The 27,050-nt window shown below is 39.1% G+C and overlaps 1 protein-coding gene across 9 annotated transcripts in view; it reads right to left on the bottom strand.

The window, feature by feature from the left end:
• The window catches only part of NXPE3 (neurexophilin and PC-esterase domain family member 3), a 47,815-nt gene that overhangs the window by 14,174 nt on the left and 6,591 nt on the right, over positions 1–27,050 (bottom strand). For all 9 annotated transcript variants that reach the window (XM_036114272.2, XM_036114275.2, XM_036114276.2 and 6 more), the window contains one exon: positions 4,686–5,440. In XM_036114272.2, coding sequence (XP_035970165.1) covers positions 4,686–5,440 — 755 coding nt within the window. The remainder of the gene's footprint in view (positions 1–4,685; positions 5,441–27,050) is intronic.

The raw sequence follows: 27,050 nt of genomic DNA, 5'->3' as shown, positions 1-27,050 counted from the left end.
TGCTATAACTATTCCAGAAACTGGGTTATAATAATTACCTCCCACGCTTAGACCAAAAACAAAATAAAATGCTAACTTTCCAGATTCTTTTTTTTTTTTTTTAAGATTCTATTTATTTATTTGATAGAGAGAGCGAGAGAGCACAAGCAGGGGGAACAGTAGAGGGAGAGGGAGAAGCAGGTTCCCCACCAAGCAGGGAGCCCGATGCGGGGCTCAATCCCAGGACCCTGGGATCATGACCTGAGCCGAAAGCAGACGCTTAACCATCTGAGCCACCCAGGTGCCCCCAAATTCTTTTTAATCTTATTTATTTGACAGAGAGAGAGAGCACAAGCAGAGGGAGCTGCAGGCAGAGGGAGATGGAGAAGCAGACTCCCCACTGAGCAGGGAGCCCGATGCGGGGCTCGATCCCAGGACCCTGAGATCATGACCTAAGCCAAAGGGCAGACGCCTAACCAACCGAGCCACCCAGGCTCCCTGGAATTAAAATAAAAGAAAATAAATAATTCTTGGGGCACCTGGGTAGACCAGTCTTGGACCAGTTTTAGCTCAGGTCATGATCTCAGGGTCATGAGATTGAGCCCCAAGTCAAGCTCCCTGCTCAGCGCGGAGCCTGCTTAAGATTCTCTCTCCCTCTCCCTCTGCCCCTCCTACCCAACATGGTCACTCTCTCTCTTTCCCTCTCGCTCAAATAATTAAATCTTAAAAAAAAAAAAAAATAGTAATAATTCTTAAGCTTCTACTATGTGCCTGGCACTGTCCTAGATGTCAGGGATCTAACAGTATACAAACACACAGCATCTCCTTCATGGAACTGCTAGTCTAATGGGGGAGAGAAATAAAAAAAGAAAGTAGGAAGGCAGTACAGTTGATCCTTGAACAACATGGGTTTGAACTATGCAGGTCCATTTGTGCATGGATTTTTTTCAATACAGTACAGTACTGTAAATGTATTTTCTGTTCCTTATGATTTTCTTTTCTCTAGCTTATTTTACTATAAGAATACAGTACATAACATATGTAGCATACAAAATATGTGTTAATTAACTGTAAGGGTTCCGGTCAACAGCACAATATTAATAGTTCAGTTTTTGGGGAGTCAGAAGTGAGAGCAGATTTCGGACAGACTCTGCAAGTGGTTGGCGCCCTCCATGCCCATGGTTTTCAAGGCTCAACAGTATCAGACACTACATTAGAAAATAGCTTAAATAAGTGGCATTTAAGAGAGGACACGACTTCTAAAACAGCATAAATAAACCACTTTCATGAGAGAGCCTTGAGGTAAAGAAAAGAAGAAAATTTCCCCTTTGTAATTTTCCTGTAAAAATGTTTAACCTCAATTTGGTCATGGAAAAACAATAAAGCAGCAAATCCAAACCAAGGGACATCCTACAAAATGGTGACATCAGAATTCTTTTTTTAAAACACTTTTTTTTAAATACTTTATTTATTTGCTTATTTATTTGAGAGAAAGAGAGAGAGAGAAAGCATGAGCAGCGGAGAGGCAGAGGGGGAGGGAGAGGGACAAACAGACTCTGCTGAGCGAGGAGCCCGACACAAATTCTTAATATTGTAAAAAACAAGCTAGAAACCTCTTCCAAATTAAAAGAGATTAAAGAGGTAACTAAACACACTGTGTGTGTCATAGGTTAGATTAGTTAAAATAAACTAAAATAAATAAGTAAATCTTTTAAAAAAATAAACAGGGGTGCCTCGGTGGCGCAGTCGGTTGAGCGTTTCTAACTCTTGGTTTTTGCTCAGGGTGGTGGGATTGAGCCCCGTGTGAGTGTGGAGTCTGCTTAAGATTCTCTCTCCCTCTCTGTCTGCTTCGTGCTCTCACTCTCTCTCTCTCTCTCTCTCTCAAATTAATATATCTTTATAAAATAAAAAAGACAGCCATAAGGGACATTACTCGGACAACTGGAGAAACTTGAGTATGGACTGTGTATTAAATAACAGTATTGCATCAGTGATAAATGCCCCCAGTGTGGTAAATATACTCTGGTTACATACTGGAGAAAGTCCATGTGCTAGGAGATGCATACTCATGGGGTGCAACACCATGATGTCTGCAACTTAATCTCCAATGGTCAGGGGGGAGGAATTACACATAGACATACACATATATAAACACACATACAGAGAGAAAGCAAATGTAGCAAAACAGTAACAATGGTAAATCTAAAAGACTTACTCATTTCATTTTTGTTCATTTTTATTTCATTTTTATTATTCTTGCAGTGTTTCTAATGATTTGAAAGGTTTTTTTAAACACAAAGTTAGAAAGAAAAAATATTAAATTATGCTAAAAATACATGGGAAGCTTTTCATGTGAGAAGCTCACTCTTTTAAAAGGCCTTCTTTTGGGGCGCCTGGGTGGCTCAGTCGTTAAGCGTCTGCCTTCGGCTCAGGTCACGATCCCAGGGTCCTGGGATCGAGTCCCACATCGGGCTCCCTGCTCCGCGAGAGGCCTGCTTCTCCCTCTCCCACTCCCCCTGCTTGTGTTCCCTCTCTCACTGTGTCTCTCTCTGTCAAACAAATAAATAAAATCTTTAAAAAAAAAAAAAAAAGGCCTTCCTTTATATTAATAGGATCTTTTAAGCAAAGTACTGTTGTTCTTTCTAAAACCAACATTTTTTTTTTCATTAGGAGTAAAGAACTAAAGATTAGATCACTTTAATTGTCCAACTGTAATTTAGGGAACAAAAGACCAAGGCTGTTTCTTAATCCTTCCTGAATTAAGCAATGTTATGAGCCACCAAGGGAAAAGGGTAAAAATGGGTATCAGCTTAACATATGCAGGCCATGAACTTAAAACGGTACACTCAAGGACACCTCAAAAGATCACTTTCAATCTTTGCTTTTTCTTTTCAGTTAGCTGGTGCAAAATGTCAGAATTTTAACAGAGAAAATAATGCAAAAAATAAAATCAGTATCAGGACTATCAAATGTTTGGTTTCCAAAAATGCCACCTCAAACACTATTTTCCCAGCAAACTTCCAGGTAAGTGGAGTTTCTTAATGATTCTACTACTACAAAGTGATTCTACTGCAAAATGCCATCAGCCAGCCTTACCCAGGATATGCAAGTAAGGACAGGGACATACATTGTTTCATCCTTCGCGATTCATAGGTGTTTTCTGGTTTTAATGGTAATTTGGTGTCAGGAATATTCTTAAATTTTACAAATTCTCTAGCCCTTTTCCCACTTTTTTTCCACATGGAATTTCAATAAGTTACAAGCTATGCTTCCTCTTTTTTTGCTAAGCCACTAAGCGGACTGACAACACAACTCTAAAAGGGGAGTAACTGAGCAGTCTTCACACATTGGCAAAAAGTACACAGAACTGAAATAATCTGCTCACCGTCACTGATAAATAGCTTGTCTGAGATCGAACCCAGGATAAAACTAAAGCTAAAGTCCTTGTGTACTGAGTTTTTTGTTATACTGAAGAACAGTACAGTAAATACTTTGAGTAGTGCTCCCTCTGCCGGCCCTCTAACAGCATGGCATGAGTCCACCAAATGTGTATTTAAAACTGGTAGGACCAAAAGCTGACTCCAGGAGAAGTGAAAAATCAAAGGGCTTTATTGTAGAAGCTTCTGTAGACTACATACCTGATGGTAGGCACTTTTCCCCCATTGAGGAATGAGTGGACATAAAACATAAAATTTTGGGGGGTTGCCTAGATGTGCTCAAAACTACCTCTCTACCAGCGAGTATTTTTTAAGTTATTTATTTCATTAAAAAATAAAAGACACTTTTACATTCTTCCAAATAATTGGACTTCTTGACCATACGGCTTTCTAACTTTTTTTCCTTAGGCATGCTATTTTACTTCAGAACTACATGGGATGTTGACGAAAACATTTTAATTCGAACTGATCCCATACATTCTATTCTGCACACTATTCCATATCTTGATCATTATGCTGAAAAAGTTTTACACTTACATTCAAAAACAGAAATTTGTGCACAGCAAAGCAAAAATTTCAACAACTATTAATTTAAAAAATATAGTTTGCTGTGGTATTCCTGGCCTCCCGTGTTCATCATTAAATCCACCCAGCAATGTTGTCATAGCCATAGTCTTTTTTCTATCAATACATGTTTATATGATTTTAATAACTGATAATATGCCACTTAAATTTTTTTTTTATTTTATTAGACATGAAGCTAAACCACTGGCCTGACTACAAGACCTCTAGTTCTTAGATGATTTTTTGATCTGTTCTGTGAATAAGTGATCTTTCTTACATAGCTATAGATATGCTCTGTAGTTCTAAAGTAAAACATAAGGGCAAAAGGTCTTTAATTTGAACTGGAATAAGCTCTTAGCTTCACTTTTTAAAAACTATTCACAAGGAGGCACCTGGCTGGCTTAGTCAGTGGAGCATGCAACTTGATCTCTGGGTTATGGGTTCGAGCCCCACATTCGGTGTAGAGATTACTTAAAAATAAAAAGAACCTAAAAAATGAAAAATAAATAAATAAAAACTATTCACAGAATATAAATATTTATTTTCTTATTCACTACCTCTCCCAAATTGGGCCAACTTCAGAGAGATATATGAAGCAAATAACCAAAACAAGGAAGTCTCCTAAATGGGACGGTGTCTCCTAATTGGGACAAAAAACAGTAGAAAAGGACCCTTAAAATACCCCCTTGAACAAGAAGCACGTACCTCTGGAAGAAAGCGTTCTCTGCAGCCGTTAGAAGGCCCTTCAGGTATCCACCTTTGAAATGGTTAATTCTACTACTGCAAGGGAGCTTCTTTGGTTTGAAGCAGAACCAGGGTTCTCCAGTGTAGAGATCTGTAAAGTTACACAGGGGCAGACTGCCAGGAAGACACACATTGCACTCCGTGGTTTCAGAAATTCTTCCTGAACGGAACAGACTCTTGAAATAGACCCTGTGTGGTTTCTCTTCCTGTAGGTGCTGAAGAACTCTGATCCCTTCAGTGGGGTGGACGAGAGATATGGACACTTTAACTTTGCCCGGCCAGAGCAAAGTAAAAAAGACCTTGTAAAACCCATTCTGGTAGTCTACCACTCTGCCCACAGCCCCTGCCTGCAGCTTTGGGGAGTGGATTCTGGCCTGCAGGTAGTCTCCACCATACTTCTTGGGCTTTCTTTGAAAATCCTGTACATGAACCAGCACTTCTAGCTGGCTTCCCACCTTGAAGAAGGCTGCAGAGTTCAAGATAACAAAGTAGCTGGAAGAAGGGTCAGTGCTCTTCAGAAAGGGGACTGGACCCACATCAGGCACCTGCCGCTGTAAGGCAGCCAGCAAGGAGTCCTCCTCCATGCGCTCCCGGCTGGACAGAGTCTGATGCTCGTAGCCACAGTAAGGATTCCGGCTAATTCCTGTCACCTGGGAGGAAACAAACTGTCCACTACTATCGATGAATGTGGCTGAAACAGTCTCATGGTCCAAGTACTGAAGAGAAAAACACAAAAACAGAAACCACAGACAGCTACAATAAATTTCCTTGTATCAACCAAATATACCTCTGCTTCAGTTTAACTTTAAAAAAACTACTTGGGATGACATTGGTTCAAAAATCAGAGTTCACTATTTTTATAGGGTGATATATCTTTTTGTAACACAGTGAAATCAAGATGAGGAATAAAGTCATAGAAAGATCCTCCACACTTCTATGAATTTTACCTCCAGGAGCTCAATCAGGTTCCCACAGTAAATATCAGTAGAAAAAACTCTCATGCTTCCAGCAAAATAAGAAGAAAAGGAACCATTTGGAAATACAACAGAGCATTCTGTTCTTAACAAGGTCTGCCCTCAAGAGAAACTATTTTACTAGAGCCTAATCTATTGGGGTTTTATCAGCACTTCACCAAACTGGGGTAGGAGACATACCCAGCTCCAGCCCATTCTAACCAATTATTCAACTTAAGGAGTGTAGGGCGAGGACTGAGAAGCACTTTTGAAGTTCACAGCCCGGTAGCAAGGGCTCACTAAAGGACTAAGACTTACCCATACGACTATAAAATGCTTCACCTCCCCCACACCTCACAACTAAAAGTTTATTTATCAGAGTTCCTTTTACCCAGTATATCACATTCAGCTTTCAACAAAAAACTGTAAGACATACTAAAAGGCAAAAAACATAGCTTGAAAACACAAATCAAACATCAGAACCAGACTCAGATATGGCAGGGTTGTTGGAATAATCAGACCAGTAATTTAAAACAACTATGATTAATATGCTAAGGCCTCTAAGGGAAAAAGCAGACAATGTGAAAGAACAGATGGGCACTGTAAGGAGAAAGATGGAAATTCCAAGAAAGAATGAAAAAGAAATGCCAAGAATAGAGAACCCAGAAATGGACCCTCAACTCTATGGTCAATTAATTTCAACAAAGCAGGAAAGAATGTCCAATGGAAAAAAGACAGTCTTGGGATGCCTGGGTGGCTCAGTCAGGTAAGCGTCTGCTTTCAGCTCAGGTCAGGGTCCCAGGGTCCTGGAATCAAACCCCGCATCAGGCTTCCTGCTCCCCAGTGGGAAGTCTGCTTCTTCTTCTCCCTCTACTGTTCCCCTGCTTATGTACTCTCTCTCTCTGTCTCTCCCTCTGTCAAATAAATAAATAAAATCTTTAAAAAATAAAAAAATAAAATAAAAAAGACGGTATCTTCAACAGATAGTACTGGGAAAACTGGACAGCCACATGAAGAATGAAACTGGACCATTTTCTTACTCCATACACTAAAATAACCTCAAAATGGATGAAAAACCTAAATGTGAGACAGGAATCCATCAAAATCCTAGAGGAGAACACAAGCAGCAACCTCTTTGACCTCAACTGCAGCAACTTCTTGCTAGACACATCTTCAAAGGCAAGGGAAACAAAAGCAAAAATGAACTATTAGGACTTCATCAAGATAAAAACATTTTGCATGGCAAAGGAAACAGTCGACAAAACCGTAAGACAGCCTACTGAATGGGAGAAGATACTTGTAAACGTCATCAGATAAAGGGCTAGTATCCAGACTCTATAAAGAACTTATCAAACTCGGGGCACCTGGGATCCAGCCCCACATCAGGCTCCCTGCTGCGTGGGAAGCCTGCTTCTCCCTCTCCCACTCCCCCTGCTTGTGTTCCCTCTCTCGCTATGTCTCTGTCAAATAAATAAATAAAATCTTTAAAAAAAAAAAAAACTTATCAAACTCAACACCCAAAAAACAAATAATCCAGTCAAGAAATGAAAAGAAGATATGAACAGACTTTCTCCAAAGAAGACATCCAAATGGCCAATAGACACATGAAAAAATGCTCAGCATCACTCGGCATCAGGGAAATATAAATCAAAACCTCGATGAGATACCACCTCACACCGGTCAGAATGGCTAAAATTAACAAGTCAGGAAACGACAGATGTTGGCGAGGATGTGGAGAAAGGGGAACCCTCCTACACTGTTGGTGGGAATGCAAGCTGGTGCAGCCACTCTGGAAAACAGTATGGAGGTTCCTCAAAAAGTTGAAAATAGAGCTACCCCACACCCAGCAATTGCACTACTAGGTATTTATCCAAAGGATACAAACATAGTGATCCAAAGGGGCACCGGACCCCAATGTTTATAGCAACAATGTCCACAATAGCCAAACTATGGAAAGAGCCCAGATGTCCACCGACAGATGAACAAATAAAGATGTGTGTATATATATATATATATTATATATATATATATAATATATATATATATATACACAATAGAATATTAGCCATAAAAAAAAAATGAAATCTTACTATTTCCAACGATGTGGATGGAACTAGAGGGTATTATGTTAAGTGAAATAAGTCAATCAAAGAAAGACAATTATATGATTTCATTCATATGTGTAATTTAAGAAACAACACAGAGGATCATAGAGAAAAGGAGGGAAAAATAAAGTAAGACAAAGTCAGAGGAGACAAACATAAGAGACTCTTAACTCTAGGAAACAAACTGAGGGTTGCTGGAGGGGAGGTGGGTGGGGGGATGGTGTAACTGGGTGATGGGCATTAAGGAGGGCACTTAACGTAATGAGGACTGGGTGTTGTATGCAACTGATGAATCACTAAACTCTACCTCTGAAACTAATAATACACTATATGTTAATTAATTGAATTTAGATAAAATAAAATGAAATTTAGGGGCGCCTGGGTGGCTCAGTCATTACGCGTCTGCCTTCAGCTCAGATCATGATCCCAGGGTCCTGGGATGGAGCCCTGCTCAGCGGGAAGCCTGTTTCACCCTCTTCCACTCCCCCTGCTTGTGTTCCCTCTCTCGCTGTGCCTCTGTCAAATAAATAAATAAAATCTTTAAAAAAAATAAAATAAAATGAAATTTAAAAAGCGTACCAAAAAAAAGAAAAAAGAAATGCCAAACAAAGCAGAGAGGATTTTTAGGGAGAGAAAATACTCTGTATAATACTATAATGATAGACAGATATCATTACACATTTGTCTAAACCTATAGAATATACAACACCAATAGAGAACGCTAAGGTACACTAGGGACCTTGGGTAATCACAGTATGTCAAGGTACACTTTTCCTTGGTTAAAAAATGTACCCATTCTGGTGAATAATGATAATAATGGGAGAGGCTAAGCATGTAAAGGGGCAAAGAGTATATGGGAAATCTCTGTAATCTTCCTATAGTGTAAGCCCTGACAGTTGTTTTTTCTTTTTTGTAATTCAAGTGCCTGACCTCAATCTTGATTGCCAAGACATGCATTTCAAAGAGGTATCCACTTCAAAGACAGCTATCTCGGAAAAACACAATGCCAGGGGCACCTGGGCGGCTCAGTCAGTTAAGCGGCTGCCTTCAGCTCAGGCCATGATCTCAGGGTCCCGGGATCAAGCCTTGTGTCGGGCTCCCTGCTCAGTGGAGACTGCTTCTCCCTCTCCCTCTGCCTGCTGTCCCCCCTGCTTGTGATCTCTCTCACTTGCTCTCTGTCAAGTAAATAAATAAAATCTTAAAAAAAAAAAAAAACCACAATGCCAGCCACAAGACTAGATAAAGAGCCAGGCCACCACCTCCTGCAATAGGCTCCTTTGCTTTAGCGATCTTGGGAGATTTAGATAATTGACCATTTCCTGTGCTTTAAGTTCCCACTCTTACGTTTTAAATTCACCAATAAAGAGTGAACCTGTGAAACCCCAGGCCCCTGTCCTCAGATACCCCCAAACCGCAGAACCCCAGGCCCACACCCTTTCTCTGCCCGTGACCTCTGTTGCCCCAGGTGTGCCGTACACCCTCCAGGACCTATGAATAATAAAACTTGTTGTTTTTCAAAGTTTCCTGCTTGCAGTCACAGTAAGAATCACAAGAGCCAGTCCAGAAACAAGAGTGGTTATCAAGAGGCTGAGACCAGCACAAAATATCTCCTGTCAATTTTGCTTTAAGCCTACAAAAGACTCATTTTAGACCTAAGGACACCTGCAGATTGAAAGTAAGGGCGTGGAGAAACATGCAAATAGATGTCAAAAGAAAATTCAGTCTGAATAGCAATACTTACGTTGGAAAAATTAGAATTTTTTGTTCTCGTATTGTTTGTTGTTGTTGAAGTAGGCTCCACGCCCATAATAGAGCCCACTGTGGGGCTTGAACTCACGATCCTGAGATGGAGACCTGAGATCAAGAGTCAGACACCAAACCGACGGAGCCACCCCGCACCCCTGTTCTTGTTTTTCTCTGCTTTGGTATCAGGGTAATACTGGCCTCATGGAATGATTTTGAATGTGTTCCTTCTATTCCATTACTGGTAACATTTTGATAAAGATTGTCATTATTTTTTTAATGTTTGGTAGAACTCACCAATGAAACCATGAGGTCTTAGACTTTTCTGTGCTGGGAGATTTTTTATTCCTAATTCAATTTTCATTCTTGTTATTGGTCTAAGAAGATTTTTCTACCTCTTGGATTCAAGATTCATGATACAATCTTGGTGACTTGTGTGTTTTTAGGAATTATCTGGGGTTTTTTTCTAAGTTATCTGATCTTTTAGTATATAATTGTTTATAGTAACCTGTTATCACACTATGTATTTCTGTGGCTATCTGTTGTATTGCTTTCTCTTCCATTTCTCATTTTGGTTTTTGAGTCTCCTTTTTTTTCTTAATGTAGTTAAAGCATTGCCAATATTTTTTTTAAAAAACTGGTCATTACTTTAAATGTTATGTGATTACTTATTCTGGTCTCTATTTGTTTCTGATTTTTCTTTGTTGTTTTCTTCTCTACTAAATTTCAGCTAAGTTTCTTCTTTTTCTAGTTCCTTGTGGTGTAAAGTTATTTCAACTTTTTTCTTTTCTTTTTTTAATTTTTTTGCTCTTTATTCTTTTACTTTTTTTTTTAAGATTTTATTTATATATTGACAAAGAGAGAGACAGAAAGTGCACAAGCAGGGGGAGCAGCAGACAGAGGGAGAGGGAGAAGCAGGCTCCCCGCTGAGCAGAGAGCCCAACGTGGGGCTCAATCCAGGATCATGACCTAAGCCAAAGGTAGACATCTAACCAACTGAGCCACCCAGGTGCCCCCCCCCTTGTTTTTTAAGATTTTATTTATTTGAGAGATAGCGCAAGTCAGGTGAGGGGCAGAGGGAAAAGCAGACTCCCCACTGAGCAGGAGCCCGACACAGGACTCAATCCCAGGACCCTGGGATCATGACCTGAGCCGAAGGCAGACACTTAACCAACTGAGCCACGCAGGTGCCCCTCAACTTTTTTTTCTTAATACAAACACTTATAGCATAAATTTCAGTCTAACATCTGCTTTTGCTGCATCCCATATGTTTTGGAATATTGTTTTTTCCTTTTGTTTTGAGACATATTTTGATTTGCTATTTCCTTTCTTATTAGGCCAATTGCTTGTGCAGTAGTGTGGTGCTTAATATTTACATATTAAATATATAATATTTACATTGTAGATTTTTCAGCTTTATTTTATTGTTGATCTTTAGTTTTGTACCACTGTGGTTAAAAAATATACTTTGTATGATTTCAGTCTTCTTAAATTTTAATATTTGTTATGTCTCTTTTTATGTGATTTAACCAGGGTATTCTTCTTCTGTGTGTACTTGAAGAAAATGTGCATTCTATTTTTCTTGGATGGAATCTTTTATATATATCTTTTATAACCATGTCTTCTGAAGTATGCTTCAAGTTCTTGCTGAAAGAAAAATAACTTTAACAGAAGGTACTCGTTTAAAATAAAGCATATCAGAAGGAAGGTGGGTGGGGATGGGTGAAATATGTGAAAGGGATTAACAGTATACTTATGATGATAAGCTGAGTAATGATGTATAGAATTGCTGAATCACTATATTGTACACCTGAAACTAATATATCACTGTATGTTAACTATACTGGAATTAAAATAAAAAACTTAATAATAAAAAAAATTTTGCTTTAAACATAAAACTTTTCTTAAAAAAATCTTTGGGACACCTGGCTGGTTCAGCTGGTATAGAGCATGCAACTCTTGATATCAGGGTTGTGAGTTTGAGCCCCATGTTGGGTGTAGAGATCACTTAAAAATAAAAGATCTTTCTTAAAATAGTCTTTAGGGGTGCCTAGGTGGCTCAGCTGGTTAAGTGTCTGTCTTTGGCCCAGGTCATGATCTCAAGGTCCTGGGACTGAGCCCCATGTAGGGCTCTCTGCTTAGCAGGGAGTCTGCTTTTCCCTCTCACTCTCCCTTTGTGCTCGCTCTCTCTCTCTCTCAAATAAATAAAATCTTAAAAAGAAAAAAAAAAGAAAAAGAAATTGCCTTTAAAAAAATCAATAATAATAAAAATAAATTAAAAAGTCTTTAAAAACTAAAAATCAAAAAATTAAAAGAAATGTCAGAGACCAAAAGCAACGTAACAGAAATAAAGGATACTTTTGAAAGTCTCATTAGTAGACCAGACACAACTGAGCAAAGAATCTCTGACCTTGAGGATATGTCAATGGAAACTTCCAAAACTAAAAATCAAAGAGAAAAAAAGAATGAAAAAATGGGAACAGAGTATTTAAGAGCTATGGGAATATTATAAAAGGTGCAACAATCCCCAACAGTAATACCAAAAGGATCAGAAAGATAGAAAGGAACGGAAGAAATATTAAAATAATAATGACTGAAAATATCCCCTAATTAATGTCAGATACCAAACCACCCATCTAGGAAGCCAAGAGGATACCAAGTAGGATAAACAAACACAAAAAAAACCAACTACATCCAGGTATATCATATTCAAACTGCAGAAAGTCAAAGATAAAAGATCTTGAAAGAAACCAAAGGGGATTTTAAAAACCCTCATTTTTGGAGAAGCAAATACAAGAATTACATCTAATTTCTGGGAAATCATGAGAAGTGGAGGGCAATGCTAAAGGAGTTGAGAGAAAAAAAAAAAAAAACCCTAGACTTCCATACATTGCAAAATTACCCTTCAGACGTGAAGTAAAGACTTTCTTCAATGAAATTGAGAGAATTTGTTGCCAGCAGACCTGTCTAACAAAAAATGTTAAAAGAAGTTCTTCAGGGAAAAGGAAAGGATATAGATCAGAAACCCTGTTCTACATAAAATGAGGAACAGCACCAGAGAATAAATAAGTAAAGGTAAAATAAAAACTTTTACTTCTCATATTTTTTTTCCCCTCAGCCAACAATTTATTCTTCAAGAGTAATTACTAATCAACTTTTGTGATTACTTATCATATTCATAATCGATCTAACAAATAACAATTTGCCCAAAATAATAACAGCAACAATGTATTCAATTACACACGCATATGTGTATATATATGTTTATGTATAAGTGAAATAAATAACAATGATTATACAAAGGACAGGAGGAAAAATTAGGAACATTTTGTTATTACAAGATATCTGCACTATCAAAAAAGCAGTTTCGAGTTAACTGATAGCAGATTTGGATTAATTGTAAATGCATATTGCAAACTCTTAGGAAATCACTTAAAGAAGTAAAATAACAAATATAATTGATATAGCAATAAAAGAGAGAAGATGGAATATGTAAAATGCTCAATTAAAACCACAAAAGGCAAAAAAAGAGAAGACAATAGAAACAAAAACAAGGACATTGAGTAGAAAACAATAACAAGGGGTGCTTGGGTGGCTCAGTCAGTTAAGCATCTGCCTCCAGCTCAGGTCATGATCTCGGCGGGGAATCTGCTTCTCCCTCTCTCTCAGTGCTCTCTATCCCTCTCTCACGGTCTCTCAAATAAATAAATAAAATCTTAAAAAAAGAAGAAAAAGAAAACAGTAACAAATATGATAGGCATTAATCTAACTGTATCAATAATCATTCTAAACATTAATGAGCTAAATGCACCAATTAAAAGTCGTAAGTCAGGAGCACCTGGGTGGCTCAGTCGTTAAGCGTCTACCTTCGGCTCAGGTCATGATCCCAGGGTCCTGGGATGGAGCCCCGCATCGAGCTCCTGCTCAGCGGGAAGCCTGCTTCTCCCTCTCCCACTCCCCCTGTGTTCCCTCTCTCACTGTCTCTCTCTCTGTCAAATAAATAAATAAAATCTTAAAAAATAATAATAATAATAAAAATAAAAGTCACAAGTCATCAGAGTAGATCAAAAAAACAAGACTCGATTATATGTTGTCTACAAGACACCTGCTTTATCTTTTTTTTTATTATTGAAGTATAATTGACATGTAGTATTATAGTAGTTTCAGGTATACAACATATTGATTTGACAATTCTGTATATTATTCAATGCTTACCACGGTAATATACTTACCATCTGTCATCCTACATTATTACAATATTATTGACTATATTCCCTATGCTATACTTATTGTCTCTCTGACATACATATTTTATAACTGGAAGTTTGTACCTCTTAATCCCCTTCATCTCTTTTGCCCATTTTCCAACCCCCACCTCCCCTCTGGCAACCACCAGTTTGTTCTCTGTATTTAAGAATCTTTTTGTTTGTTCATTCATTTCTTTTGATTATAAATTCCACATATAAGTGAAGTCATATGGTATCTGCATTTCTCTGTCTGACTTATTTCACCTAGCATAATACCTTCTAGCTCTATCTATGTTGTGGCAAATGATAAGACTTCATTCTTTTTTATGGCTAATAGTCCACTGTGTATATATACCACATCTTCTTTATTCGTTCATCCATCAGTAGACACGTGGGTTGCTTCCACATCTTGGCTTTTGTAAATAATGCTGCAATTAACATAGGGGTGCAGATATCTTTTTGAATTACTGTTTTCATTTTCTCTGGGTAAATACCCAGTAGTGGAATTACTGGATCATATAGTATTTCCATTTTTAATTTTTTGAGGAAGCCTCCATACTGTTTTCTACAGTGGCTGCACCAATTTACATTCCCACCAACAGTGCACAAGAAGTCCCTTTTCTCTACATCTTTGCCAATACTTGTTATTTCTTATCTTTTTGATACTAGCCATTCCAAATGGTGTGAGGTGATATCTTATTGTGGTTTTGACGTGCATTTCCCTGATGAATAGTGATGCTGAGTATCTCTTGATGTGTCTGCTGGCCATCTGTATGTCTTCTTTGGAAAAATGTCTATTCAGGTCTTCTCTCCATTTTTTAATTGGATTGGTTTTTTGGGCATTGTTTTTTGATATATTTTAGCTATGAACCCATTATCAGATACATCATTTGCAAATATCTTCTCTCATTCAGTAGAATGCCTTTTTGTTTTGTTGATGGTCCTCTGTTGTGCTAAAAATTTTTATTTTGGTGTAGTCCCAATAGTTTACTTTTGCTTCCCGTGCTTTAGGAGATATATGCATAAATATGTTGTTAAGGTCAATGTCCAAGAGATTACTAGGTTTTCTTTTAGCAATTTTATAGTTTCAGGTCTCACATTTAAGTCTTCAATCCATTTTGAGTTTATTTTTGTGTATGGTTTAAAATAGTGGTCCAGTTTCACTCTTTTGCATGCAGCTGTCCAGTTTTCCCAGCACCATTTATCGAAGAGACTTTTTTCCATTGCATATTCTTGCCTCTTTTGTCATAGATTAATTGACCCAAAAGGCATGGATATATTTCTGGGCTCTTTATGCTGTTTCACTGATCTATGTGGGGTTTTATTGTTATAAAATTGGTTTTTTGTTTTCAGTTCCTGAAAACACTTCAGAGCTATAAAGGTGAAATAGGTGTCTTATTCAAAACAAACCCCTTTCCACCACAACTGGGTTGATGTTAATGAGGTGACTTTTGGAAAGTACCTAAGGATGGGGGCTGGTTGCCAGGGGAACCAACCATGACTAGAGGATTAAACCTTTCAGTCCCACCCCCTCACCTCTGGGAAGGGGAGAGTGGCTGGAAGTAGAATCAACTGCCAACGGCTAATGACTTAATCAATCATACCTGTGGAATGAAACCTCCATAAAAATCCAATAGGATGAGCTCTGGAGAGCTTCCAGGATGGTGAACACATGAAGATTCAGAGACAGTGGCACACACAGAGAGCATGGAAGTTCCATTCCCTTGCCACATACCTTGCCCTATGCATCTCTTCCATCTGGTTGTTCTTGAGTTATATCATTTTATAATAAACCAGTAATCTAGTAAGTAAAATGTATCTCTGAATTCTGTTGAACCACCCTAACAAATTAATTAAACCCAAGGTGGGGGTCACTGGAAACTCCAATCTATACCCAGTTGGTAAAAAGCACAGGTGACAACCCAAATTTACAAATGACATCTATAGTGTGTGTGTGGTAGAGGAGGAGGGAAAGACAGTCTTGTAGAACTGAGCCCCTAATAAATGGAATACAATGCAATTTCCAGGTAGATAGTGTCAGAATTGAGTTGAATTGTAGAATACCCTGCTGACGTCCACGAATTGCCTTGTGGTGTAGAAAAATCCCTCACATACACACTGAAAATTGTGTGCAGAACCTTTTTAGTACTTAACCCAGGAAACTGATCAACATTATATAATGAGTTAAACTGCAATGGGGAGAAAAACCAATAACAACAAAGCAAAGCCAAAAATTATTCTCCTCAATAGCTAGTATTACCTGTTACAAACCACTTAAACAAATGCCTCAAGCTCCCCACCTATGCCAAAACACTTCAAAATCTTATACAGGTAAAAATAATTCCACACAAGGTAAAAATAACCCCAAAATACATAAAGAATTTTTAATGATCTTAGAATCTGTGCTTTTTTCCCTTTCATTTTACACTTACAGATATTTTCAGTGGAAAGGATTTCATTAGGAGCCCTCATTTTAAAGGAGAACATGGTATTATTTGTTAATTTAAAGAGGTAAGCAGGGGGCGCCTGGGTGGCTCAGTCTGCCTTTGGCTCAGGTCATGATCCTGGAGTCCCGGGATCGAGCCCCCAGTCAGGCTCCCTGCTCAGCAGGGAGTCTGCTTCTCCCTTTGCCCCTCACCCTGTTCATGTTCCCTCTCTCCCTCTCAAATAAATAAAATCTTTAAAAAAAAAAATAGAGGAAACAAAAATGACTGAAAATTTCCTCTTAGCAGAATTGACATCAGCATGTAACAGCCTAAGCCATTCCTCCTTTTTTGTCCCTCTTTCAACAACTAATCAGGCACCCAACCACAAACAAAAGTGCCTTTATGGGAGTTGTGGGAAACAGCACCATATGCCAGGGGACCTAGACGTCTCACCCACATGTGCAGGCAGACAGACTCAGCACAGGCTGCGGAAGAGCCAGTGAACCTGCCCTAACCCCTCATGGCCACAGTTGGGGAAAACCTGAAGAGTGCTGACCTGGGCAAATCCCAGTGAATGAAAAAGAATTTGTGGAAATCCAGCCTTCCCTAGAGGAGGAGATTCCAGCGTGCCACTGGTGACAGAGTGGAGCGGTTAACAGAAACTCTGCCAGTGCTGTCCCTCCCCCAACACAACACAGTGTGGCTGAACTATATGGCAGCATCCTCTCCCAAGAGGGAAAAGGAGAGTGGTGAGTTAATGCTCAGCTATCCCTGCTGAGTCAGATGCTGGTGGAGAAACCCATTTCTCTCCAGCAGCACCCAGAGTACTGAAGCTGGACCTCCATGACTGGTGGCAGGGAGGAGATCAGGAAAAGGCAAATGAGAATATCAAAGGGCATTGAAGGGATGCAGGACCTGCTAACTGCGCTCAGAACTTCAGCAGGAAGTTGATCCATAAGCCTATGGGAGAACCCCACCTGACAATCTCCCCACCGAGCCCACAAGCACCCCAACACCCTGAGTGCTAAACTCACACCTCGCCCAACTCTGCAATCATCTCCTCACATACACTTCCAAGTGAGGTGGCAAATATAAGTCTGATAAATGAGTGCTATCAGAAAAAGAGACTAATATCTATAAGCAAAGAAGAAACCAGAAACTTGAGTTACAGTGCCACTTTCTAGAAAACAAAAGAAGTTAACAGCAACTAGCCCGGTGGTTTGTAAGACTCAGGGAAGAGATAAGAGCTTAAGAATTGTGTCACATGAAGCAGCAAAAATGTGGAGAAGATGTATCCACATAAGGAGGACAAAACTCCAGATACTATAGGACCAACAAACAGTTTAACCCATCTGAAGGTAACTAGTATAGATTTGAGGAAGTATCTGCTACCTTAAAGGCAAAAGCAGCAACGAAAATCTAGAAGAACATGAAAAATCAAGGAAATACATCATCACCAAAAGATAACAATAATCTTCTAATAACCTAACTCAAAGGCACAGAATTTAACAAGCTATCTGATAAATAATTCAAAATAGCTGGTTAAGGAAACTCAGCAAAGAAAACACAGACAATTCAACAAAATGAGAAATCTACAAAGCAAGAGAAATCATAAAAAAGAAGCAAACAGAAATGCAATGAATGCAATGAAAAATGCCATAGAGAGCATCTACAGTAGAGTAGATCAAATGGAAGACATAATAAGTGAGCTGGAAAACAGCAACTTTGAAATAACCCAATCAGAAATGAATGAAGAAAAAAGAATGAAAAAGAACACAGAAAGCACGTGATCTATGGGATGACATTAAACATACAAATATTAGAAACAGCTGCCAACTTTCTAAACCTGGGGATATAATTGGATGACCTGTGTTTTTTTCACAGTTCACAAAGCTAAAAGATCATCCAATCATCTCAGTGCAAAAAGACCTTGTCCAAGACACAATATAATGACATTGTCAAAAACAAACACAGAGACAAACTGAGGGTTCTAGAGGGGAGGGGGATGGGGGGATGGGTTAGCCTGGTGATGGGTATTAAAGAGGGCACGTTCTGCATGGAGCACTGGGTGTTATACGCAAACAATGAATCATGAACCACTACATCAAAAACTAATGATGTGATGTATGGTGATTAACATAACATAATTAAAAAAAACAAAAAAACAAAGCACAGAGAATCCTAAAAGCAGCCAGAAAAAAAGACTGTAATCTGAAAGGAACACCCATTTGGCTATCAGCAGGTTTCTCAGCAGAAACTCCTTGGGCCAGGACAAGTGGAATGACACATTCAAAGTGATGAAAGAAAATAAGTGTGGGCCAAAAATACTGCATCTGGCAAAGTTAGCTTTCAGATATGAAGGCGAAATAAAGACTGTCTCAGACAAACAAAAGCTGAGAAAGTGCATCACCACTACATCTGCCTTGCAAGAATGCGGAAAAGAGTCGTTCAAGCTGAAATGAAGATGCTGATCGGTGACACGAGAACATACGAAAGTATACCACACAACAGTAAAGAGAAATACACAGTCAGATTTAGAAAACTATAATTCTATAATAGAATAGTGTATTAACCACCTAACTACAGGGTGCCTGGGTGACTCAGTCAGTTAGGCGTCTGCCTTCAGCTCAGGTCATGATCCCAGGGTCCTGGGATCGAGTCCCACATCAGGCTCCCTGCTTAGGGAGCCTGCTTCTCCCTGCTGCTCCCCCTGCTTGTGCTCTCTCTCTCTCTCTCTCTGACAAATAAATAAATAAAATCTTAAAAAAAAAACCCACCTAACTACAGCATAAAAGTTAAATGGAAAAGCATTAAAAGTAACTATAGCTACTATAATTTAATGAATACACAGTATAAAAAGAGGTAAATTGTGACATCAAATATATAAAAGGGAAAGGGGCTCCTGGGTGGCTCAGTCAGTTGGGCATTTGCCTTTGGCTTGGGTCATGATCCCAGGATCCTGGGATCGAGCCCCATGTCAGGCTCCCTGCTCTGTGGGAGCCTGCTTCTCCCTCCCTCTCTGCCTGCCACTCCTCCTGCTTGTGTTCTCTCTCTCTGTGTCAAATAAATAAATAAAATCTTTAAAAGTATATATATATATATATATATATATATATATATATATATATACACTTTGTAGTGTAGTTTGAAATCAGGAAGTATGATACCTTCAGCTTTGTTCTTGTTTCTTAGGTTTGCTCTGGTTTTTTGGGGTCTTTTATGGTTTGATACAAATTTTGTTTTATATATAAGGTACCTGGGTGACTCAGTAGGTTAAACGTTTGCCTTCAGCTCAGGTCATGATCCCAGGGTCCTGGGATCAAGTCCCGCATTGGGCTCCCTGCTCCGCTAAGGCTGCTTCTCCCTCTGCCTCTGCCTCTCTCCCTCTCTTTCTCTCATGAATAAATAAAACCTTAAAAAATATATATATATACATATATATATACACATACATACATATAAAAAACGGAGAGAGTAAAAAGGTGGAGCTTTGTATGCTACTGAAGTTAAGTTGTTATAGGGTTAAAATGGACTGCTTTATCTATGAGATATTTTATATAAGTCCCACGGTAACCACAATGCAAAAACAGAACAGGTTCACAAGAGAAAAAAAGGAAAAACAGAGCACACCACCATGGAAAAACACCAATTTACAAAAGAAGGCACAAACAGAGGGAAAAAGAAACTATGAAAATACAAAACAATCAGAAAGCAATTAATAAGATGGCATTAGTAAGTCCTTACATATCAATAAATACTCTAAATGTAAATGGATTAAATTCACCAAGCAAAAGGCACAGTAGCTGAATGGATTAAAAAAAAAAAAAAAAGGACCCGCCTATAGGCAGCCTACAAGATACTTCAGATTTAAGGATACACATAGGCTGAAAGCAAAGAGATGACAAATGATATCTCATACAAGTAGAAACCAAAAGAAAGAGGGGGTGGCTATACTTATATGAGACAAAATAAACTTTCAACTAAGAACAGTAACAAGAGACAAAAAAAGGTCATTACAGAATGATAAAGAGGCCAATTCATCAAGAGGATATAACAATCATAAACATATACCAACCCAACAACAGAACACCAAAATATATTAATATATATATTAATTAAATACTAACAGAACTGAAGGGAGAAATAGACAACAATAAAAGAATAGTAGGGGAGGGCGCCTGGGTGGCTCAGTCAGTTAACTGTCTGCCTTCAGCTCAGGTCATGGTCCAGGGTCCAGGAATCGAGTCCCGCATTGGGTTCCCTGCTCAGCGGGGAGTCTGCTTCTCTCCCTGCCCCTCCCCCTCTGCTCATGCTCTCTCTCTCTCTCTCTCTCTCTCTCAAGCTCTCTCTCTCTCCCCCAAATGAATAAATAAAATCTTAAAAAAAAAAAAAATAGTAGGGACTTCAATACTCCACTGTCGTCAATGAACAGATCATCCAGACAGAAAATCAACAAGTAAATATTGGATTTGAACCATACATACATTAGATAAAATGGACCAAACAGACATTTATAAAGCAATCCCTATCAAAATTCCAATGGCATTTTTAATAATAGAAAAAACAAAATTTGTATCAAACATAAAAGACCCCAAAAAACCAGACAATCCTAAGAAACAAGAACAAAGCTGAAGGTATCATACTTCCTGATTTCAAATTACACTACAAAGCTATAGTAATCAAAACAGTATGGTACTGACATAAATACAGAATAGAATTAAGACCCCAAAATAAAGCCCCACATATACAATCAACTAATTTTTTTTTTAAGTAATCTCTATGCCCAATGTGGGGCTCAAACTCATGACCCCAAGATCAAGAGTCACATGCTCTACCAAGTGAGCCAGCCAGGCACCCCTAGGATCAACTAATATACAACAGGGGAGCCACAAATACTCAATGCGGAAAGCACAGTCTCTTCAGCGAATGGTGTTAGAAAAACTGGACAACAAGCAGACAAATGACTAAACCCATTTCTTACACCACTCAAAATAGATTAAAGACTACGTTATAAGATCTGATATTGTAAAATCCTATGGTGATAATCATATCACAATATACAAATATCAAATCAACACGTTGCACACCTAAAACCTAAAATGTTATATGTCAATTGTATCTCAATGAAAGGAAGGAAAAGAAAATTCTCCCTTTTCTACTGATTACCTATTAGGAAATATTCCATCCTCCCTCTCTTTTTTAGTTGTTGTAAGAATATGACAAACCACTAAGGACCAAACCATGCATGCTCACAACATACCCCCTTTCTCCTTCCTACCCTTTTCTTCTCTTCCTCTTCTACTTTTACTCTTGTTCCTTGAGTAGCCATCCACAGCTATTCAAGACCAACCAATCTCAGGATACAAAATCAATATACAGAAATCTTTTGCATTTCTATACACTAACAATGAAGCAGCAGAAAGAGAAATTAAGGAAACAATCCCATTTACAATTGCAACAAAAATAATAAAATACTTAGGAATAAACTTAACCAAGGAGGTGAAAGACCTGTACTCGGAAAACTACAAAACACGATGAAAGAAATTGAAGATGACACAAACACATGGAAACGTATTCCATGCTCATGGATTGGGAGAACAAATATTTTTAAAATGTCCATACTACCCAAAGCAATCCACAAATTTAATGTAATCCCTATCAAAATACCAATAGCATTTTTCACAGAACTAGAACAAATAATCCTATAATTTGTATGGAACCATAAAAGACCCTGAATAGCCAAAGCAATCTTGAAAAAGAATAAAACTGGAGATATCACAGGGCCCCTGGGTGGCCAGTCAGTTAGGTGTCTGCCTTTGGCTCAGGTCATGATCCCGGGGTCCTGGGATCGAGCCCTGCGACGTTGGGCTCCCTGATCAGCAGGGTGTCTGCTTCTCCCTCTCCCTCTGCCCCCCTGCTCGTGCTCTCTTTAGCCTCTCTGTCAAATAAATGAATAAAAAAAAAAAACTGGAGATATCAAAATCCCAGACTTCAAGATATATTACAAACTGTAGTAATCAAAACAGTACGGTACTAGCACAAAAATGACATATAGATCAACAGAACAGAATAGAGAGCCCAGAAATAAACCCATGATTATTTGGTCAATTAATCTTTGACAAAGGAGGCAAGAATATGCAATGGGAAAAAGACTCTTCAACAAATGGTGTTGGGAAAATTGGACAGTTACATGCAAAAGAATTAAAATGGACCACTTTCTTACATCATACACAAAAATAAACTCAAAATCGATTAAAGACCTAAATAGGAGACCTGAAGCCATAAAAATCCTAGAAGAGAGCACAGGGAGTAATTTCTCTGACATTGGCCACACCAACATTCTTCTAGATATATTTCCTAAGGCAAGGGAAACAAAAGCAAAAATAAACTATTAGTACTACATCAAAATAAAAAGCTTCAGCATAGCAAAGGAAACAATCAACAAAACAAAAAGACAACCTACGGAATGGGAGAAGATATTTGCAAATGACATAGCCAATAAAGGGTTACAATCCAAAATATATAAAGAACTTACACAACTCAACACCAAAAAAAACAAATAATCCAATTAAAAGTGGGCAGAAGACAAGAACAGACATTTCTCCAAAGACATCCAGATGGCCAGCAGACACATGAAAAGATGTTCAATGTCACTCATCATCAAGGAAATGCAAATCAAAACCACGATGAGCTATCTCCTCAAACCTGTTAGAATGGCTAAAACCAACAACATAAGAAACAATAACTGATAGCAAGGATGTGGAGAAAAAAGGAACCCTCGTGCACTGTTGGTGGGAATGCAAACTGGTGCAGCCATTGTGGAACACGGTATGGAGGTTTCCTCAAAAAGTTAAAAATAGAATTACCATATGATCCAGTAACTACATTAATGGGTATTTACCCAAAGAAAATGAAAACGCTAATTCAAAAAGATATATGCCCCCCTCCGTTTACTGCAGCATTATTTACAATAGCCAAGATATGGAAGCAACCCAAGTATCCGTCCATAGATGAATGAATGGACAAAGATGTGGTACATATAAACAATGGAATATCATTCAGCCTAAAAAAAATGAAATCTTGCCATTTGCAACAACAGGGATGGACCTATAGAATGCTAAGTGAAATAAGTAAGAGAAAGACATAATACCATACGATTTCACTCATATGTGAAATTTAACAAACAAAACAAAGAAAGAAAGAAAAAGACAAACCAAAAAAACAGACTTTTAAACATAGAGGACAAACTGGTGTTTACCAGAAGGGACTTAGTTGGTAGGGGGATGGATGAAATAGGTGAAGGGGATTAAGAGTACACATACTGAGATGAGCACTGAATAATATATAGAATTGGTGAATCACTGTATTGTTCACCTGAAATTAATATAACACAGTCTGTTCATTACAGTGGAATTAAAAAAAAAAAAAAAAACCCAGCCAATTGACCTACACAGCCCAATCCAAGAATTACTAGATACTTGGTGCTAAGCCACATGAATTTTATTCACAAATGAAAAAGAATGCAAAAAGATCAATTTGCTTAAATTTTCCTAAGTGACAACTCTATTCTAGACCAGTGATAAGGACAACTCCAGGGTGTGCCACCTTTTTAGATTCAAAGCCAAGAGGAAACACCAATGGTCATTCCTGGAGCCACTGTCAGTGGTGGTCTGGAGTGGACCTTACATCCCATATCTGTTTCACTCCCTGCCTACTGAAAAACAGCACTGCTGTTTGCTGACCTGTCAGCTCAGGGGTGGACCTGCCTGATTAAGGGATAATCCCAAGTGACTGATTCAGGAATGGGCATGGGACCCAATCCTCGCCTACGAAAATCCAGAAGAGGTTGCCGGAAGTTTCTGGTTGATGCCTGCAGTCAAATCCAGACCCTGCCAGGGCTCTGGTAACAGCTGAATTTTACTTGCAAATGGAAAAATGCAAGTAATCTCTTCAGAGAGTTATGAGAGAACAAACTATCTCTTAACCTGAACATGAACAAGGACGCAAACACCTATTGCTATGACAGCATCCTAAAATCCAACCATGAAAGAGGACGCCATGCATAGAAGCTAACACAAAGGAAGGAGGGCAGAGATAAGAGACTTACAGAGAAACAGAGCCTCAACTGTGCCCAACTTACCTCCTGACTCTATGGCAAACAAGTAATATTCCTTAATATTAAAGTCAGACAAAATCAGTTTTACTTTACTTGCAGCCAAAATCCCTAACAGACTGGTACTATTTTTATAATCAGAAAAAAATATATATTTAAAATATCAATGAATAAGGGGGAAAAAAACAGGCCATGCTCAATAAGAGCTTATCAGAGGGGGGCGCCTGGGTGGCTCAGTTGGTTGAGCGACTGCCTTCGGCTCAGGTCATGATCCTGGAGTCCCTGGATCGAGTCCCGCGTCGGGCTCCCTGCTCAGCGGGGAGTCTGCTTCGCCCTCTGACCCTTCCCCCTCTCATGTGCTCTCTCTCTCTCATTCTCTGTCTCTCAAATAAATAAATAAATAATAAAAATAAATTTAAAAAAAAGAGCTTATCAGAGAAATACTAATGATCCCTTCCACAACTTTTGCTGGATATTGCTACATACACCTCCTTCTCATACTATGTGATATTTTTAATTAAAACGGAGTCTGTACTTTCAGGAAATGCTCAGATACTCTAATCACAAGAAAAGCATAGTCAGGATCAGAAGCATAGGATGGAAAGGGGATTAAGGGATGGCACACTGCCAAGCTTCAGAGCCTTTCCCACTCCCCAACCCCCAACCTAAGCTTCTTTATCAATTTTCATCACAGTAATAAATTGAACAGTTTAAAAGTCATGGCAATATTCTCATCTTGGACAAGATGACCTCTTTAGACAGGGAAAATGTTTTACTGCACTCTACCAAAAGACCTATTTATTATTTTCAATGTCAGAACTGTCTTAATCGTTTACCACTGCCGCCATCTATCTCCCTTCTCCTTATTGCTGAGTTTGTGTTGGTGCGGATAATTAGAGCTATTAGTTGGCATTCAGTCCAGAAGTTTTCAAGAACTAAAGTAGGACCATTAGGGGAATTTTCTCAAATTCCTTCCTGACTGTAATAACATTAATGATGTGGGACTCTGGCCTACCCTTTCAAGTCTCTCTTTCTCACTTTTCCTGCCTCCTCACTGAACTTAGACCCACACAAGTTTCTTTTTTCTATTTGTATACCCAGGCTGTTTAATGTGGTAAAACACACACACACATGCACACACACACACACACTCACAAAACCAATGAAGATGAGTGCCATGCACACCTATGGTCTTGAAAGTCACTGCCCCTCTGTCATCGTGCAGGGTCAGCTCCATCTCCCAACTCTGTTCTTCCAAGGCCCTGCACACAAACCTCCCGCAGGGCACCTTCCTGCCACCTTCCACCTCCTCTGCAGGCAAGAATGCTTCAATGTCCTACCCTCCAGCAGCAAACGTATTTACATTGCCAACCACCATCATGATATTTTTCCTTCTTGGGTCAGAGGAAGGAGCACGGCCACTCCTACATAATTAATACTAAAATGATAACAAGAACACTCACAATGTACCACGTCTCTCATCCTACATAAAGTTTTATGCTCCATTTGTGCTCTAGATCGCATTATCTCCTCTCCTTAGTCCATTAATCCTCTCCTCTCCAGCTTCTCGACTATCACTTTCCCCTCAAATTCAAATCCCCCAGACTTCCACATCTAGCCAAGATAAAGAAACAGTGAGATTTACCCTTCCACCTGAAACAACTTTTTTTAAAAATTAGGCCAAAATATATGAAACAATGATTTTCCAGACCCTGGACATTAGGCAACAAAGGACAGTGATGCCTGAAAGACAGGAAATACAGGTGATCCTTTGCTTACAGCCCTGAAAGCGCTCCAGGCTGCAGCATAGGGAGGGGATCCTGGGTGGAGCCTGGTCAACTAGTCAAGTTGAAGAGTTATGGCCTAGTCTTAAAAGACCAAAGTGAATCCACAGGACAGAGTGACAGGAGAGGTACAGACAGAGAGAACTCAGGGGATCTGCAGAGGGTCCCGCTCGAGTACTCAGCAGAGTACTGGAGAGCCCAAGTGCATGATGAAACTACGGAGGCTGAAGGAAAAACCTGAAAGCATGAAAGACCACAGTAATCGGAGCTCCCAGAGGGCCAGAATGCTTGGGGACACAGACATTCCATCTATAGCAAAAGCCAAGAAGCAGAGAAAAACCATAATTAAGTTGGACCTGCAGCCTGAGAAGTACCACAGGCCAACAAAAGTAAAAGGGCAGCATCATTTTATCCAGAATTACTCCATAAATTTTGGTGGCCTATGAGTGGCAGGGCAGGGGAGAGGGGCATACTACTAAGTTCCTTCCTAGTGCCAGGCACTTGAGAGGGTTCAGTAAAACACAGTCCCTGCCCTTGTGTACATTCCGTAGTCTTCAGGACAGATGCATCAACTCCCTCCTCTGAGATACTCCTTCGGCTTTTGGCCAGCAGCCAGCTAAAAGGTCCCCTCCTTGAAAAAGCCTTCCTTCATCCCTCTAGTGACTACAGAGTAGCCTGCTTTCCTTTCCTTACCGTACTCTTCACAATTTCTAATTATCACTTATTATTACTATATGATTATGATTACTTATTGTTTTGTCCTATGCACATTTAGAATATGAGCTCCATCAGCGAAGAAATCATGTCTGTCATCACAGCACAGCATACAACCACTGAAGGTACTCAAACACTTCCTGAATTAATGAAAACAAGAGCTAAGACCAGGATAAGTTCTCTGATGATGAGCATTTCCTAGGCTAGTTAGCCCCAAATCCTTAGATTTGGTTCCCCTAGT

This window comes from Halichoerus grypus, chromosome 1 (genome assembly GCF_964656455.1).
Source record: "Halichoerus grypus chromosome 1, mHalGry1.hap1.1, whole genome shotgun sequence".
Classification (NCBI taxonomy): Eukaryota; Metazoa; Chordata; class Mammalia; order Carnivora; family Phocidae; genus Halichoerus; species Halichoerus grypus.
The sequence above is the reverse complement of the archived record's forward strand: the minus strand, read 5'-3'. Positions and strand labels throughout refer to the sequence as shown.